Source organism: Phasianus colchicus, chromosome Z (genome assembly GCF_987193195.1).
Source record: "Phasianus colchicus chromosome Z, bPhaCol1.hap1.1, whole genome shotgun sequence".
Lineage (NCBI taxonomy): Eukaryota > Metazoa > Chordata > Aves > Galliformes > Phasianidae > Phasianus > Phasianus colchicus.
In genome coordinates this window covers 76,070,642-76,090,226 of record NC_143476.1, presented here as the reverse complement: position 1 = coordinate 76,090,226, position 19,585 = coordinate 76,070,642, and the positions used below count along the sequence as shown (strand labels likewise).

At 36.5% G+C, this 19,585-nt stretch overlaps 1 protein-coding gene across 1 annotated transcript in view; it reads left to right on the top strand.

The window, feature by feature from the left end:
* ITGA1 (integrin subunit alpha 1) overlaps nucleotides 1–19,585 on the top strand; it is a 74,470-nt gene extending 54,885 nt beyond the window's left edge. The window contains exons 16-30 of the mRNA XM_090132673.1: nucleotides 910–1,073; nucleotides 1,225–1,361; nucleotides 2,347–2,457; nucleotides 3,380–3,465; nucleotides 3,669–3,804; nucleotides 4,494–4,574; nucleotides 8,032–8,108; nucleotides 8,794–8,883; nucleotides 9,818–9,920; nucleotides 10,752–10,865; nucleotides 12,495–12,599; nucleotides 13,682–13,786; nucleotides 14,289–14,381; nucleotides 14,885–15,001; nucleotides 15,739–19,585. Of these exons, the coding sequence (XP_089988799.1) occupies nucleotides 910–1,073; nucleotides 1,225–1,361; nucleotides 2,347–2,457; nucleotides 3,380–3,465; nucleotides 3,669–3,804; nucleotides 4,494–4,574; nucleotides 8,032–8,108; nucleotides 8,794–8,883; nucleotides 9,818–9,920; nucleotides 10,752–10,865; nucleotides 12,495–12,599; nucleotides 13,682–13,786; nucleotides 14,289–14,381; nucleotides 14,885–15,001; nucleotides 15,739–15,783 (1,564 nt within the window). The 3' untranslated portion in view covers nucleotides 15,784–19,585. The remainder of the gene's footprint in view (nucleotides 1–909; nucleotides 1,074–1,224; nucleotides 1,362–2,346; nucleotides 2,458–3,379; nucleotides 3,466–3,668; nucleotides 3,805–4,493; nucleotides 4,575–8,031; nucleotides 8,109–8,793; nucleotides 8,884–9,817; nucleotides 9,921–10,751; nucleotides 10,866–12,494; nucleotides 12,600–13,681; nucleotides 13,787–14,288; nucleotides 14,382–14,884; nucleotides 15,002–15,738) is intronic.

Genomic DNA, 19,585 nt, shown 5'->3' with positions numbered 1-19,585 from the left:
TTTATTTTCCTTGTTCATCTTTTAACTTTGACCTGCTCCTCAGTCTGGTCACCATGCAGCTGCATCAAAGCTTTTGTTGTTTTACGTGACCCAGGACGCATGCAGGATGGGGAAGAGGAAAGGCAGAGTTTGTCTAGCAAGAGATGACTATGAGGAGGAAGTAAGAACAAGAACTTGCAGCCCACGCTGCTCTTCCCAGGGCTGGGACCTGCTGACCATACCTCCTGCCCTTTTCCTTCCTGCCACCTAGCCCTTTTATACAACTCTTGCCACCCTTACATTTTCTGAGTATGGGATTTACCTGCTTCTTCACTGTCATGTCAAATCATAAATCTGGGGGGAAAAAAGCTATTCTGCCATTTTCTCCTGATTTACTACACTGGCATATTCCATCTTGAGGCCAAGTATGAACAGATCCAAAGCAAAGGTTTGCATGGGAGTGGGGCAGGGCGGTGTTAAAAGGAAAGGGGGGAAAAAAATGGTAGTAAACCCCAGCCTGTTTATCTACCCACAAACTGAAAAATTACACACTAGCCTCTAGCCCTTGTATGATAATTTGTTTGCCTAAGGTTGTCCTTAAGAGTCAGTCTGGGTCTTCCGTCTCTTTTGAAGTGGAATCAGCTCTTTAGAGTTGCTTAAATGCTTTTTTGAGATACTTCCTTTCATCAGTTTGAAACAAATACAGACTATAGAGAGACCCTGTGACCATTTTCTCTTTAATATGTTGCTTACTGATAATAGGTATTAAGCATATAGTTAATTATTTAGACTATAATATGTGTGTATTTCAGTGTTCAGTGATGCAAATTTTATATGTTCATTCTTCACAATTAAAAAAAATAAGTTGCTGATATCGTCTTCAAGATGCTTCCTCTAACATTTTTGTTTGCTTGTTTTATTTTTGTTAAGGTCTCGTGATGTGGCTGAAGTAAATGTTTCTATGCAGTTTATGCCCAAAAGTATCAATATCCAACAGCAAAACTGTCAGATAAACAAAAGAAAAACAATATGCATAAATGCCACAATTTGTTTTAAGACCAGACTAAAGTCAAAGGAAGATATATTTGAATCCAGTAAGTAGGAAAGCTCTGAGATATGTTACAAAAATGTTATGCACACATTAGTTTGTTTCTCCAAAAATTAAATACTCTTTTTTAAAAGAGTATAAAAAAGAATGTCTGAAGGTAAAATCATGGAGAATATTAATCTCAACTTCCTTTGCAGGTCTACAGTACTGGGTTACTCTTGATGCACAAAGACAGATATCTCGAAGCTTGTTCACAGAAACTCATGAGAGGAAAATGCAAAAAAATATAACTATCAAAGGGTCAGAATGTATTAAACATAACTTCTACATGTTGGCAAGTAAATCATTTAAAGTGGCTATGTTTTTCTCTAGTTGACACTGTAATAATCCAAATTATTCCTTTAATTGTAAACTGGACCAGAATTAATCGTAAAACTGTGCATGAAATGCATTTACTGTTTAGATATTTATATATGTACCTAGATGCAAATTATTTACTTTTTAAATGTTCTGTTTACATTTGTCTCTTTGGTATGGCTCTGTCTTAGAAATGAGCACAACACATTTAAGTTGAATTAAGCAACTATCATAGCTAATAGTTTTGGCACATTCAGAACTGCTGTAGCACATGGGCTGTAAGTTTAATTTGATTAGTGGTGCAGTTTCTTCTAATAAAACTGTAATAAAAACTCCCAAATTAGGTTTGGGAATAGAGAATACTAATTGACTGTAAAAGAAGAAATGTAATTAGCGACTACAGGAATAAAATTGCCCAGATTATAACTAATGTGCAGAGTGAATTGAGAGTTTATTACAAGCTCCCCACATTTTAAATGTTTAGCAACTTCACAGCTGTAGCGTAATTCAAAACTAATGATAAATGACAGCTAACATTTGTTTAAGTACGCAGTATAGTTCTTAGCAGCAACTTCAATTTGACTTCAGCGAAGATGATACCAGTGTTGTTTGTCTTACTGATCCTTTAAGCACAGCTGAAAAGGAAAGTCTACCAACTGACATTTCTGAGATATTCTTAAACGAAACTGTGGTGGAAACTCTCTTGCTGTGTGACATTTTTATGATAATGACATACACAGAAGCATTAGTCGTTATTTATGGCTTGCACATTAAATGCATTATCATCAATTGTAAACATTCAAATATTTATCTAGCAAGGATGGTGACAGTGTGACTGAAAAATATTTTATCTCAGCTTTCTTCTTGTTTGGTTGTTGTTTTTTTTTTTTCTATCCTCCTTAACTAGCTTAGGTATTAAACTGAATGTCCATAACAGAAATACTGTTTTCTTCATCTTGTAGGACAAGCCTGACTTTCAGGACTCTGTAAAAGTTTTGCTGGAGTTCAATTTCTCTGATCCAGAGAGTGGACCTGTTCTTGACAGCAACCTACCAAATTCAATATCTGAATATGTAAGTTAGCAAGATTCCATATTAATAAACAAAATATTTAAGGTAAAACACACATCCCACAGAAGACCTGAAAGTATTGTTCAAAGAGAGAGTGTTTTTAAGCCCATCCAATAGATGTGTCCTTTAAATATCTGCTTAGGTGCGAAGAACTCAATTCAGTGAGTTCTTGGGAACCAGTTTAGGAATCCCTAGCTTTAAAGCTGTTTGGAATTAAATGAAGATAGACAGTAATTGTACAGTCTTTTTTTTTTTCTTTGGCAGGGAAATATTAGTTGTATATCTTAGTGGTTCTTGGCATCATTCATGCTTTTCCTTTTGCTTATTTTTCTAACTTAGATGAATCACTTAAATTTCCTCATAATTCGCTTATGTTTCACCTGACACTTTGAAGAATCATTACAGATTCATAGAATGGCTTGGATTGGAGAAAAACTTAAAGATCATCTAGATCCAATCCCCCTGCTCTAAGCAGAGCTGCCCCATACCAGCTCAGGCTGCCGAGGGTCCCATCCAGCCTGGCCTTGAGCACTTTCAGGGATGGGGCACCCACAGCTTCCCTGGGTGGCCTGTGCCAGTGCTTCACCTGCTCACAGTGAAGAATTTCTTCCTAATATATAACTAGTTTCACCTTTTTCAGTTTAAAGCTATTTCCCCTGCTCCTATCACCTTCAGATCATGTAAAAATTGATTCCCTTCCTGTTTATTAGCTCCCTTCAAGTACTGGAATGCTGCAATGAAGTTTCCCCAGAGTCTTCTCCTTTCCAAGCTAATATTGACATGTTAAACTGTTTAATATTAGGGAATACTTTTTTGAATGTCTGACAAGAGAGCTTATATAAGGTTAGATGAAGATATAAAATGCAAGTATTTGATTTTAATGATCAATATAATAAAATTGAGAATAAAAATACTATTGTTGCAGATTCCTTTCACAAAAGATTGTGGAGCCAAAAATAAATGCATTTCAGATCTTGTTCTGAATGTAAAAGCAAGCATAGCTGGAGACAGGTAATTACACTGGGTTTATTGTATTGCTTGATAACTGTAAAAATTTGAATGTATAATATAAAATCTTTAGTATGATAAGTTAATACTATGCCATGATTTCCAAAACAGAAACAATAGAGTCTGGACACTAAAAGATATTTCTTTTTATTCTTAAGAATATATTCAAAAGTTAAGACGTCCAACAATCGTACTTTATTTTACAGCTCTTCTCCATTCATTGTCAAGTCACGCAATGATAGGTTCACCATCCAGCTCTCTATTAAGAACAAAAAAGACAGTGCCTATAATACCAGAGCTTTGGTTCAGTATTCTCCAAATATTATTTTTGCTGGCATTGAGGTAGGAATTTTTCACATTCATCACATTTATCATAATTTATATTGCTATGGAGATTTAAGGAAGCCTTTGTATTAAGACTTAATTTCACTGGTCTAATATCATCTTGATTGATTAAAAAATACTCACTGGAAGTACTGTCTTTGCTTATACTTCTGTAGTGATGTATTTGTTTTGTCTTAAGCCAACTTTGCTGTTCCATCTGTAAATGGCTGATGCATTTCACAATGCCACTTTGACAATAAATAGCTGAATCCCAGATAAATGTCAGAACCATCAATCACCACTTCAGATCTATCTCAATATATATATAATATATGTGGAATATATATTTATCTATGCAGAGATGCCTCATTATTTATCAGAATGTCTCCTGTCACTCCAATATACTCCTCTGACATAGAAGCACTCTCCTTGTAGCTTAGCAGATTAGTGCCTTTCTTAATCCAGCCTCAGATAGCATCTCCAAAGCAGCTGTGTTTCTGCGTGCCCCTCTGCTGCCATCTGTCACACAGCAACAGAATGCAATGGAATATTAGCCAGAAGGTTCAACCTCTACTTCCATTCCACCCACAAACCATGGCCAACATAATAAAATAGGAGCCTTTACTTTTGTAGTAGCCCTTGAATATATATGCTTAGAATTTAAAGAGTTTATGCATAATAATGATTTCACTTTCTTCTCTATTTAGGATATACAGAAAGATAGTTGTGAGTCTAATCACAACATCACCTGTAAAGTGGGATATCCATTTCTAAAACCTGAAGAAGAGGTAAATAGTTTTCCTACCTTAAAGACTTAATTATTTCATGTTGTCCTAAGGCCCAGGCATTTGTTTTGAATTTTTTTTTTTTTGGAGTCTGGAGTACACCCAAAAATTGTCTATCCCAAGCTATCCCCAATGTGAATTTCTCATCACCCACCGTTGTGGGTAAATCAGTGCACTGAGGCAAACAGGAAAACATCAGATTTTTGGAACCTGCAGAGTCACCTGTGGTATGTGATGATGTAAAAAGTGTGTATATACACTTCCATCAGTCATACTAGCAGTAGGCAAGTGGCACACCTGACTAGAAAGATCTTTTTCTAAACACATAGAGTATTGCTTTGGGTATGCTATAGAAAATACACTGATGAGATGTTATAGAATCATCATAGAATCATAGAGTTGTTTGGGTTGGAAGGGATCTTTAAGATGATCTAGTTCCAATCCCCCTGCTCTAAGCAGAGCTGCCCCACACCAGCTAAGACTGCCCACGGCCCCATCCAACCTGGCCCTGAGCACCTCCAGGGATGGGGCAGCCACAGCTTCTCTTGGCAACCTGTTCCATTGCCTCACCACACTCGTGAAGAATTTCTTCCATATATAACCTAGTTTTACCTCTTAGTTTAAAGCCATTTTCCCTGGTCCTATCACTATTAGATCATGTGAAAAGTAGGCCCCCCTCCTGCATATAAGCTGTTTTCAAGTACTGGAAGGCTACAATGAGGTCTCCCCAGAGCTTTCTCTTTTCCAAACTAAACTACTAAACAACCCCAGCTCCCTCAACCTTTCTTCATTGTTGAGGTGCTCCAGCCCTCTGATCATCTTCACGGCCCTTCGCTGGACTTGCTTCAACAGCTCTACATCCTTCTTGTGCTGGTGGTGCCAGCCTAGGCACCATACTCCAGATGAGTCCTATAAAGGCAGAACAAGGGGGAACAATCCCCTCCCTCTCCCTACTGGCCACCTCTCTTCTGATGCAGGCCAGTATACTGTTGGCCTTCCAGGCTGCAAGCACTGTAAGCTGGCTTACATCCAACTTTTCGTCCACCATGTCCCCCAAGTCCTTTTCTGCAGGGGTGCTCTCAATGAGTTATTCTCATAGTCTGGACTCATATCTGGGACTACCCCTTTACTGAAGTACAACACCTTACACTTGGCCTTGTTGGATCTTATTCTGTTCACATGGACCCACTCTTCAAGCCTGTCCAGGTCCCTTTGGATTGCACTCCCTTCCTTCTATTGTGTCAGCTTCATCACTTATCTTGGTGTTGTCTGGAAACCTGCTGAAGTTACATTCAATTCCACTGCCTATGTGGGATCTATGATAACAGTATTGAAGAGCACTGATCCTAAGATGTACACTTGGGAGACACTGCTCATTACCAGCCTCCACCTAGATACAGAGCTGTTGACCATAGCCCTCTGGCTACAGCCATCCAGTCAACTCTTTATCCACCAGACAGTCCACTCCTCACATCCATATTTCTCCAATTTGAAGATGTGGTGTGAGACCATGTCCACAAGTCCAAGTAGACAACAGCAGTTGCTATTTCTTTTTCCTCTCATGTCATCTCTCCATCACAGAAGGTCACCACATTGGTCAGGCATAATCTGTCCTCGCTGAAGCCATGCTGGCTGTCTCAAATATACCTCCTTATCTCACATGTGCCTTAACATGTCTTCCAAGAGAATCTGCTCCATGATCTTCCCAGGTACAGAGAGGGGGATCACCAGACTGTAGTTTCTTGGGTCTTCCTTTCTTCCTGTCTTAAAAATGAGAGTAATATTTTCCATTTTCCACTCACCAGGGAGGACTTTGCCTTACAGCTATGATCTTTCTGATATGATAGAGAATGGCTTTGTAGTCTCATCAGCTATTTCTTTCATGACCCCAGGATTCACATTACCAGCTGCATATACTCAGAATCATAGAATCACCAAGGTTGCAAAAGACACCTAAGATCATCCAGTTCAACTGTCCACCTATCACCAATATTTCCCACTGAACAACATCCCTCAGTACATCTAAACATTCCTTGAACAGCTCCAGGATCAGGGACTCCACCACCTCCCTGGGCAGCCCAGTCCAGCAAACAACCACTCTCTCAGAGAAGTATTTCTTAACATCCAAGCAGAATCTCCCCTAGTGCAGCTTGAGGCCATTCCCTCTAGTCATAGTCACATGGGAGAAGAGGCCAGTCCCCACCTCTCCACAACCTCCCTTCAGGTGGCTGTAGAGAATGACAAGTTCACCCCTGAACCTCCTCCAGACTTAACAATCCCAGTTGCCTCAGCCATTCCTCATAAGACTTGTGCTCCAGACCCCTCACCAGCTTCCTTACCCTTCTCTGAACACGCTCCAGGGCCTCAATGTCTTTCTTCTAGGGAGGGGCCCAAAACTGAACACAGCACACCAGTTGCAGCCTCACCAGTGCAGAGTACAGAAGGATGACTCCTGGCTCCTGCTGGCAACACTGTTTCTGATCCAAGGCACCACACCATTGGCCTTCTTGGCCACCTGGGCACGCTGCTGGCTCCTATCTAGCCAAGCATTGACCCATACCTCCAGGTCTCTTTCCCATCCACAGTCTTCCAGCTGCTCTGCCTCCAGCCCCCAGTTTTTGCAGTTGTACACATTCAGCCTCATGAAGCTATCTTAGACTTGCAGTGCTCCCCTGACTGCCACCTAGGAGTTCATGGACAGGAGTAGTGCAATAATGCTGACTGCCAGAACTTACTGAGCACCTCTACCTGTTATTGCCAAGTCTGTTGTTGCCAGTTCTCCCTCCTCATCTATCAGAGGAACTGCACTCTTTTGGGCATTCCTAATCCCATCTCTGCATGTCCAATGACATCTTTGTATTCCTCCCAGGCCATTTGTCCCTGTTTTCACTACCTGTAAATTTTCCTTCTTATGTTTCCTTTCTTATCCTGACCAGCAGGTCCTTGTTCAACCCTGCTGGTTTCCCTCTTCCTCTGCTTGTTTTCTTATACTGTGAAAGTATAAGAAAAGTATACTTTTACTCTTTTACTCTTACAAAGGTTTCCTTTAAAAACTACCAGCTCTGTTCTTTTCCTGTGTCCCTAAGGACAGTTTCCCAGTGGATATAATACACTAATTCCTTAAGAAGACAGAAGTTTGCTCTTCTGAAGTTTATATAGCTATGTCTTTCTAATACACTATGGGATAAGACTGGCTGAGGCTTCTTGGCTCTGAAAATTTTGAGGCTACTGTTTAATAAGTGATAACTTCTAGATTTCTTTCTGTGTTGGAGGAAAATTCAAAAAAATAAATTCCTTCATAGAAAAGGTTAAGGTATGAATAAGGATCTCATAGGTAAAATTAGAATAATTTTACTCATTTTTCTTTAGCCCAAACTTCATTAATGTGCTATTCTTTCCTGTTTTTTTTTTTTGTTTTTTTTTTTTTCTTTAAATACGTGCAATATATTTCTCCAAACAGATTTCCTTCAAAATATCATTCCAATTCAATGCATCATATCTCCTGGAAAATGCCACTGTTGATGTATATGCGACAAGGTTAGTTGCAATCTTTGCTTGTTTACACTGTGATTTTTTTAGAATGCTCTACAACTAACTCTTCTCATGGGAAAACAAGTATGTACTTTTGAAAAGAAAAACCTATAGAGCAGGCAGCTTTACAGATGTACTTGGTCCTGCAGTAGACTGAGTAGTCTAAATAAAAAGTTGTTGATCCTGTGAGCCACAAGTAAGTCAGAACCCATAGTGGTTTTACCTTCAGAAAAGGTTTATTCTCTTACAAACTTACCATACGTGTTATCATAAATTGCAGTTTATAAAAAATGTCTTGCCCTCAAGGAGCAAGGAAATTGAGGATGTTTTCTGTGATAGAACTGAATGAATCAAAGAGATGAACATGCCCTCAGTGTTTGCTCTCCCTGCAAAATACATAGATGGTGTGAAAATAATGGTCCTTATTTGTTCAATTTCCATCCAGTCAGTAATCTGTAATTTCAACAAAGATGCATCTCTGAGCTGGGTCTGGTTCAGGACTTACTTTTTTTACTGGAATATTCTTCTGAACTTTATTTAGAAGGTAGCAATTGACTGGAAATGGTTGGTAGGTTTTCATAACAAGAACTGTGTATATTTCAGTTTCTTTGTACCTCTTGCTGCCAGTAGCCCTCTTACATGTGCAGATGAGTGTCACAGTCTGACATGAGTGACATATGTTTTATTTTAGTGACAGTGAAGAACCGCCTGAGACCTTGAAAGACAACAGAGGACAAGTTACAATTCCTGTAAAATACGAAGTAGGATTAATATTTGTAAGGTATTCATGCTTCACTGTGTTCTGTTTATTAGCATAGTAAATGACAGGTGTTCAAATAGAATATAATGTTGTTTTGTTTTTGAGCTGTGCTGAGTATCTACAAATGACAACTTCCAGTCTCATGAAAACGAAGCACCAGCTTCACTGAAAAGAGCAGTCATGTGAAGTGATAAGTGACAGTGACTACTGCATTTTGCTGTAGCTCCTCTATATCAATTTAAATTTGATTTGCAGTTTGCAGCTTTTGATGATTCTTGTTCTTACCATATTCATTCAAAGGCATTTCAGATACTAAAGAAAGGAACCAAGGGCAGACACAAGTTTATATTACTGTAATATTGTGAGGTACTATGTTTGATTTCTGGCTTCAGAAATTAGCTTTAATTTTATATTTACAGGGGTTTGTTTTGTTTTTATCACTTCTAAGATAAACTTTAATGCAGATCTTATACTATTTTTTCAGAAACAGCTGGAATTCATTTAAATTCCATCCATCATCAATATTATCAGTAGAATACAAGGCATGGTGTACATGTGAAAATAATTAAATTATTCATTTGGAGTGTGTTTCAAATGTTCAAATCCATCCTTCTCTAGACAAATTTAAAAGAATGCTTTGTTCTCCCTTTTATGTGAACACTGCCTATTTCACATGGCCATACGCTCTCACAATAAGGGATTGCACAGGCAATATTTGTTCACTTCATTGATTTTACTGAGCACAGCATTTGAAATGTACTTGACAACAGCAGAGCACTACTCAGAAAAGGAAGAATTCTTTTTAAGTGGAAGCAGCATTACACTCTTATTTGCAAGACTAGACCTGGAGGATTAACAAAACAATGAAAATGCCTATATGATTATCTCACTTAGAAGCACATTTTATGAAGTTTTTGTTCTTACTGTTTGTGTGTATTTGTTTTTTAACCTGCAGTGTTTTCAAAGAGCACCATGTTATAATTGCTGCAAATGAAACCATTCCTACTGCTATTAACACAACAGAGCAGATAGGGGATGAAGTTACTTTGCATTATAGGGTAAGAAAAAATAAAACTTTTTTTTTTTTCCATTGAATTTGGGTCATTTAAAGTGATGGCTTCAAGTTATGGAGTACGTGAAACTTTTGACAATATTTAACACTTGTTTTCTTGCTTGCTTTGGAATAAAGTGAGTCAGAAGTTTTCAGAATGGTTCTTTTGCTGTGTGTAATTCAGGTGTATTTTAGAGCTTCTGCATATGTGAGTAAATGAGAACTTGGTCTTTGGCCATTACAGTTTAGAATCCAGCCAGCTTTGGAAAAAGGTGAATGCTGTGATCTAAGAACATTGTCTTCTTAATGGAATATATACTGCAAATCAAAATCTCTTGGAAAATACACATACAGGAGTAGAAGCCCAGCCTCAAGTTGCAGTAGTGCTGAATTTAGCGCTATCATGAGAGCATCCTTGTTTCCCAGTGTAAAATTCAAAGCTGAACTAGGATTCTGCACAAAGTCAGAACAAAAGTCTCTGAATCAACTTTGTCTATAAAACACAAGCCAAGGAAAAGGTCTTGCTTTCACTAAGCAGCAGTTGCAAATGTTTTATGTTTTTTAGGCCACCTATGGTGTTTTGCACATTTCTCTTATTCTTCAAGTTTAAATCTAGTAACCCTGTGTTTTTGTGGATGATTTTTTAGATATCATTCATCTCATTTCAAAACTAAGGATTTTGAAATGTAAAAGAGCTGGTGGACTGCAGAGCATACCATTTGTGGTCTCATAAACATAACTCATCAAGCAGCTTACTAGTAAAGGGGGAAAAAGTAAAAAAATACAAATACCAATAAAATAAGAAGGTACTAATCAAAATACTTTTTCATTTTTACAGATTGAAAAAGGTGAACATTTTCCAATGCCAAACCTCACACTGCAAATCTTGTATCCTGATGTAACAACAGCCAAAAACACTCTTCTCTACATTACAGCATTGTCACATTCCCAAGTAAGAATGCAGTTTGTATTTTTACTATTATTTTTACTATTAAGTTTAAAACTTTTTTTTTCACGTTAAGAAGTGCAAACATTGGGGGCTATGTATTGCTTCATAGGCTACATTTCTTTAGTCTAAAAGATTAGATGCTTTTGTTTTAATAATATGTGAATATTTCATAGGAAGACAGAAAAGAATTATTAGAAGGAAATGAACAAGTTTAAAACAGCTTTGAACAATAATTGGAATATAAAAATGTTGATTTGGTGTATTGCCAAATGCTGAGAAGTTCAGATTGGAATACTGGGGGCAGAACTTTCTTTCTTAGTTCTGGCTACTGAGCCTCTGATTATCTCCATTATTAGCAGTGCTTCTTGTGAATACTCTAGCCCTGCATTTAAATCTAGAGCTCAATGTCCATGACATTTTCAATACTCTTCATTCTGAAATTAGCATTTCTGTATGTCTGTTCTCTGGCACTGGCAATCCTCTGGCTTCTTCCTTGTCTGGGGCACTGTGACATACTGAAGGAGTAATAAGCCATGTGTTCAGTCCTCATTTGAGGATAATCAGTTTTTCCATTTCACTCTTCCAGAGCTGCTGGATGGGATCACAATTCCAGCAAGTCCCATGACTCTAGATTTGTAGATGTTAAACTAAGATCTATTTTACAATTGAATAGCTCAACAAATATCACCAAGTGGTGACATGAACCTTTTCTGTCATTCATCTCTTCCACAGAAACACACCTCTTCCCACATAGTTTAATTAGTTGTAATGTGCTGCACCACTGGAAAAGAAAAAAAATGGTTGAAATAAAATTTTGAGGTTCATTTTAAAACTAACAAAAAAAATCAGAATATTTTATGTTTAGTGTACAAAGAAATTACAACTTTTCTTTAATTCCTTCCCCCATTGTTGTCATTTTTAACCAATGACTATGTTTGACCCACCTAAGCTTACATATGTATTCACAAATCAAAACGCACCACAGGAAATTTGCAGTATCTCTTCACTGTGGTAATTTGAAAGTGAATACCCTTGATCTAAAGAAAAAGTAAAATAAAATTTAAATAATAATTTAAAAAAAGAAGCAAAAGGAAAAAACTCTCCACTCTTCCTCTGCACTGAAGATATCAAACAGTTTGTCAGGTGCCTTTGCAGGAGTCATGAAGGGTCAGCAGTGATCCGGAAAACCCTTTCATCCTCCCTGGCTCCTGAATCCTGCACTTCACCTGCTATTCTTTTGCTAAGGCAGAAAGCTGTGGATTCCCATTCAAAAACTATTTAGCTCTCTTAGTAGCCAGCTCTCTTGCTAGATCATGTGACAGTCATCTTCCAGAAAGATCTTGTTTGCTTCTACAGATGTCTAAGCAACTGGATAAAATTTATTATCTCATAAAAAGCTCATTTGTTTATGTGATGATATTTAAATATCCATGCTATCTGAATTTGCTTTTCTGCCCTCTTGCAATGTCTGGTTTTATTATTGCATTTAGTTGCTTACCACTATTACAATTAGCAAATATTGATGTTATTAAATATAAAATATTATTAATGTTGTCTTGTTTCCAAGACCTTCTAATGGTAACAGGTTGAATATTCCAGCAATAAGTATATTTTTTTTATTTCTTCTAACAGAATGCAATCTGCAAATCTAGTTACCCTGTAGATCACCTAAAGATTGGTTCTGGGAAATCATTTGTGCTGCCAAAAATAAAAGAACCTACAAAGGATACAATTATGGTAAGCCACCCTATGTGTATACTTTCAACCTAGATTTATATTTATTGACATTGAGCTGAGCATTTCTGAAGTTAATAAATAAAAACTTATGTCAAACTACACCGTCTGAAAAATCACTGTGTTTAATAGCCTTAAGAGGTATCTTTATGTAGGACTAGCTGTATATTTTTATTATTTCTGACTACAAAACTGTATGTAGAACTGAATTTGAGACTTGTTTTTTTGTTGATGTTTTTTGTTTGTTTTGGTTTTGGGTTTCTAATTCAACAAATGTGTAAAAATAATGGCAGCACTTTGGACAGACAAGTAAACTTCACATTCACTTTCCCTCTGTAGTTGTGAAATAATGTTGATAATTCTTATTTCCTTTGCAACTTTTCAGATGATCAGTTAAAAATATTTTCAGATACAGCTGGTAGAAACGTAGTTGCTGGAGCAATTTGAAAAAGTTTAGCCTCTCACATTTAGACAGATCTGTTGGGTATAGCTTTGCTAACATAGGTATGTTGTCATATTGAGCGGAAAGACATCATACTGTATACTCAGCAGAGAGATGCAAGTGGCACAAGCTCAGTTTCTGCTACGAATAATACCATGCCAAGAGATGAGTGTTCTGCCATGTTTATCATATATTCTTCATCTGGGTGGTAATAATCCAGGCTAGCATGTTTCCAAATTATCAAACATGTCTGCTGTACTCCCTGGTAAGTAAAGACACCTGAATTCTCTACCTCAATTTAGATATCCCACAATTTTTAATGTTTAAGCCATAGCTGTGCTGACAGAGAAGTACATCTTGCAGTTACAGGCTATGCCTCTGTCTGCTGCGCAGCTACAGTAACTGAGGTTTCTACAGGCTAAGAGATTGCATAGGAGGCTGTTCTACCATACCATGAGAATCTCAACTTATTCTACGTACTGTAGTTTCTACATTAAAAAAAAAAAAAAAAAAAAAAAAAAGTCCTTTGAGGATTAATATCACAACGAGACAATGATCTATAGGTATAGTATGTTTACACGTTTTTATTTTAATAATGTAAAAAATCTGCTATTATTAGTTCATGTTTCTGACTTTTAAACAGGAGTGTGATACATTCAGCTGTGCATCTATTAATTGTGCCCTGGCCCCATCTGACATATCTCAAGTGAATGTTTCTTTAAGAGTATGGAAACCTACCATCATAAAAGTAAGTAAATCCCATCCTTAAGTTTGGAAAAAATAAGCCAGTGTTTGTAATGTTTATTGAAATTATATCTTTAATTTTCTTGTCTGCATATTCATCAAGTATTAAAAAATGTTTCTCTTCCTGTTTTTAGATTTCTACAAATTAATTTCCATGTTTTATTTACCTTAGAGTATTTAGAACTGAAAAGGAAATTCAAAACACACTAGAAAGACAACTCTTACTTTTTCTGTATTTTTTTTTTTTAATTAGTTTGTTCCCCCGTCCACAAATTCTAATTCAACAGATGTATGGAGGGACATATTGAAGCATATTACTTTTAAGTAAATTTTAAGCTGGAAAGATTTTTTTATTCTATAAGGGATTTTTGATCAATTTTTGATACTGAGTTTTCATTATCTCTCCCAGAACTTGAGCATTAAGTTTTGCTTCCAAACTTCTCATTTCTGCAAAGATTTCTACTTCAAAATACCTACTATAAACCATTGGCATTTCTTTCTTCCAGGCAAATATTCACAGCTTAACCCTTGTTGTGAAAGCATTACTTCGGAGTGAAAACTCATCACTGATTTTGAGAAATGACCATCAAAAACTAGAGGTAACAACATGATAATTCATGGATTAACTCTTCATAGAATATCTTATACTGGATCATTTGTTGTCATTCATTACTAGCAAATTGATTGCCATCTGTTGTAATGTACTATCCTAATCAAAATACAAGTAAGTGAATTCACATGTCAGCCAAATGTCAGAATTAGCCAGCCCACGTGCCTGGGACGTGTCTGAAGTACTTCTGCCTGTTGCAGTGTAAATGCTTCCTGTATCTGTGGATAAAAGCATAATTAAAATGATCTTTTTAATGAATTGGTAGTATTTTCAAAGCCCTCCTGGGTTACTTATAAGTGATATTACTTTATATATTGTATTTTCTTTAATATTCCTATTATTAATGCTTTTTGCTCCATTCCTTCCTGCAAATTCTTGTACTTAGAACGAAGTAGTACCTTAGAAACTCAGCACATATGATAACAGTCATGCTCTCTGGTGATATTTTAAATGGACAATTTATTTATTGTTTACATTCTGAACACTTTGCAGACCATGATTAAGATTTCCAAAGAACTCCCTCCAGGTTCAGTCCCCTTATGGGTTATCCTTCTGAGTATCTTCGCTGGACTCTTGATTCTTGCACTGCTCATATTTGCTTTGTGGAAGGTAAGCTGCACATCTTCATGAAAATAAAAAATATATATATGCTTAACTTATGTTTCCTATCCTCCTTATAATTAGAACCTGAACACTAAAATTATCCAATAGGTAAATTGGGATGGATCTTGGAGAAATGACAGAATAACTAGTAACATTACATTTTTCTGAGGTGTAACATGCAATGCTTGATGATTGAAGCTCATACTGATATATACATAACTGTATAGTATGAAAAAAAAATAAAAAGAGAATTTAGTACTGTAAGGTTATTTTGCTTTTGTGCTGCCTATGTGTGGTGAGGTTTTCTTTGTGCAAGAAAAGATAAGCCTGTGGTGTAATTATTGCCACAAGTGGGCACTCTTCTCCAAGCTAAATATTCTGTTTATATTAAAGTTTAAAGGCTGAAGTTTTTAATTATAGCATGCATAATCTCTTGAAGAAATCTTGAAAAGCATTAAGAATGATTTGTTTATTTGACTTCTAGCTATTGCTTAGCATTTTAATCATTGACACCATGTGCACGTAACAATGATTCAGCAATCACTTTTTGTCTGCTTTTGTGACACATTTCTTTAGTTTTTCCGTTCCAGGAAAAGCAATGTTATATTTCACTTATAAAAAATTAAATGACTATTTACTGTTCTGCAAGTATGAAATAGTGGTAAGAGCTTAGCATATAAATGCTACCAATATGGGTTGTTAGCTTTAAGTAGTTCTTTATCCACTTCATTTTTCTTCTGCAGGCTGGATTTTTCAAGAGGCCACTAAAGAAGAAAATGGAGAAATGAAGAAAAAAAATAACACAAAACCAAAAAAAGCATTTTTTCCTCAGGTCTGCCTCAAAAATGTGACTGTACAATTAAAAAGTAAGATAAACATGCAGTGTTCACAATATTTTCTAAACTCCAGTGCATTAAAAAAAAGAGATCAGAACACCGAACAATCAAATTAAACACACATCTGAATGAATCAGAGGAAGAACAAACAGCCTTATGTCACTTTGTGATACTCAAGGATTTGCTTTCAACTGTTACTCATTTTTGGAGAGTAACTGAGTTCAAAGATTCTAACATTTTTTAATATGGGAAATGCCTAATCATATTTTTGTATGCCTACGTATATATGAGGAATCCCTTTTCATCCCAAATTATGCAGCAAGACATCTGTATGTAGCAATCTCAGTCTTTTATCACTCTGATTTTCAAAGAGAAAATATCATATTCAAAACTGTCTCCTTTTAATGGACTGTCAGCTACAGAACATTCAGACTTTGAAAATGAACCAAATACTGCATGGCAACTGAGGTAATGACAATTCAAAAGACAGAAGCACCTGCAGAACTTTGAATGATAATTACTGAAATTCATAGAACTTCTCTTTCAACTTGTTTTACTGGGTCCAGCTGATACTCCTAGAAATTTTTATTGTCAAGTGGATCACTGGGGATATATCCATTAATTCATGTAACTGTTTGAACTTGAAGGGGATTTTTGGCAGACCTGGAAATGTATGCACAAAATATTCAAGCCCAAGTAATTGCACGCTTTACTCAAATAAGCAAAGGAGCAGTTGTGTCTGCAGATTGATATATTCATATTTATGCAGAAAATGTTTAGAGGTACCCTGAAAGTTTGACTTGCTGTATATCTTGGAGTAGCCAAGAGGGTGCTTCGTAAACTTTCACTGTAAATTTGTTGTGTAGCTATTTAATCGAATGAGTTTAAAGTGTACAAATTGATTATTAACAAAAGAGCACAGATAAGGAACTTAGCACTGGTAAGCTTTTTCTAGTAGTGTAAGTCTCACCTCACCTTTGTTACTTAGGAGTTTAAAGTGATGAATTTGCATACTAAATAAGCACTTAACAAATTATTTTGTGTCAAAGATTAAAAGTTTTTAAGTTTATATAAGTATACACTGAAATGTAGATAGCAAAGTATTTCTCCCAAGCTATTTAGAGTTTTCAGCTTAGCAGGACATTTCTCCCTTTTTCTTTCACACACTTGCTTTCCTTCCACAATGATCCCTGCCTGCAGCTCTTGGCTATCTATACATTGTCCTTCAAAGCTTCCTACATTATTTGCAGTCACATAAAAGCTAAGAAGGAAATGGAGGCGTGTAGGCTAACTGCAATTTTTCCTCAGCATGCTAATATTTAGCATTGATTCCCAGTAGATAAGAAAATGTTGAGGAGTGCTTCTGTAAGATGTACTCATTTGTAGAAATATCTTTGCCTTGTCAAGGCAACCAGGCAAATTCATCTGCTTGGTACAAATTTCACTGGAACAAAAACAAAAAAAAAAAAAAAATCATCACAGCTTTCAAAAGGCTTATCTTATGAGATAGGTTCCACTGACTTTATAGTAATAGCTTTAAAAAGCAATAATATATTTTATAAACACATCTTTTTTCTTTAAGAAAAGACCACAGATTGAGTTGAACATTCTGGCAAGTACAACTCCAGCAATGCACTGAAGGGTGCTTTAAAAGATGCTGTCTCTCCTCAGTGTCTTCTATTTAGTTCCTTGGAGAGTAGTTATTGGGAAAGGCTGAGATTTGTGTGAATTCAGCAAGTAGGATTAAGTTTGAAAGAGTTTGTGTTTGCCTGTGGGAAAGTTGATGATTTCATAACAACGTTCTGCTGATGGTAGCATGACTCAGAGCAGAGAGCAAAGCCCTCTGCAGGAGCATCGTGGGCTGCAGTGCACAGTGTGGGAGGTCCACAGCCTCGGTGGGCTTGCTCACCAGGCTCATCTGCATGCCTGATAGTGTGCCTGACCCCAGGGGCTGGGTACAAGATGTGCTGCCCTCCCTGGTCCTGAGTGCCGAGTGGAAGCTGTAAGCAAGGTGAAAGAGTTGTGGGTAGGATCCCTACTTCATTCATCACGCAAGCTAAACAGTCCTCAAAGGAAGGCAAAAATCCAAACTAACATTTGCAAAAATGTTTTCAGTACAGTCTGAGTTGAAAGTTTGGTTTTTAACGAATTAAGATTTTTCCAATTTGTTTGAAAGAATTATATGGCACTTGTCATCACAGCATCTGAATGCCTCAGAATCACCACTGTTTATTCCTTGTAATATCCCTGTAAAGGCATAACAGTGCTCTATCCCAGTATGGTCTTGTGAAGGAAAAATTAAGAAGAAGCTGTGATTCATCTGTGCACAGATATAAAGTCTATGGTAATAAAGGAAATACTTGTGTTTATTGTTATTCACCCAGTTTGTTAAACATTAGCTCATTTTTCCTAGCTTCATAAAATTAATCACTCCAAGTTATGCAATTCACACGTCATTTTTATGCACACACTTTTTGTTTCACTCTTTAGTTACGGTAATCAGTTAACAAATACTTTTATCTATTTCTGACGACTTTTCATGTCATATTTTAAAGCATCAGCCTGATTTAAAATAGCCAATAGGACAGTCTGTTTCCCTGAAACGTGCACAAAAATATATATTTTATCAATGCAAAGTGTGTTTGAGATGTGTTCCATTTTTTTTAGCCTCACTTTGCTCTGTTAGAGCAGTAGGAAGCTTCATGTAACCACATTGCTATTCCGTTTATTCTGATGCTTTCTCTGTTTTCACCTTTGTCCTACTATCAAATGTTCAATTATAGTATCTATTTAAAATTTAAGTATGTAAAGAGAATAGCACTGTGTCACATTTCCCTTGCATGGGCTACATTATAGTTAAATCACTATTTTAATTCACAGAATCTTTCCATGCAGCACTGCAAAAGCAGTATTTTTACTGCTTTTCACATTATGCAGCAAAAAAGCCTACTGAAATCAATATTGCAAATATCAAAAGCATTTCACTGAGATTTGTCAGGTCAAGAAAGATCAGTAAAACATGTAATCTGTTCTATTTCTTTAAAAAGGCACATTAGGCTTGTATTATGATTCCAACTACTAGCAACATTTTTTAATTCAAATAGCAGCCTATGAAAAAATATAATAAATTAGGTGTATAACCAGAGTTTAAACTATCAAAAAAATCTGGCTCATGTCCACTCCTAATGTCAGCACTGAACTAGCTAATGTTAGAAAGGATGGACAAGCTATGTTTCTATAGCATTGCACTTTGCTGGAAAAAGGAGACAGAGCTTTAAGCAATTGCACCTGCTTCAAACTGAGGCTGTTGCATAGGTTGTCAGTCTATTATATGAAGACATGTCAAACAGCATCTATATTAGAGCAGTCCCCTTGGCTTCTGCTTATTTTCCTGTCACTCTCAGGCACAACCCACCTATCCTGAGCCCTTACCTGAGCCCTTCAGTATAGCTCCTGTGCAGCTGAGCTGTTTTGAGCATATCCTCATTCTGAGAGCTTGAGTCAGGGGAGCACACCTTCAATAGCAGCCAATAGGGTTTGCATTTTTCTCATAGTAAAGAGAAGCTGGAGTTAGGGTCACGCTCATCTAATGTCTTTCACATTGTTTCTTTGTTTTAATACGTTGGATTAACTATTGTATAGATAACAATACAATTCCAGAAAGAAAAAAAAAGCAAAGTAAGAGATTCAGAATGTACACTCATTAATTATACCACTAAGCATGAATAAGATGGAATTTTTTTTAAGAAAGAAA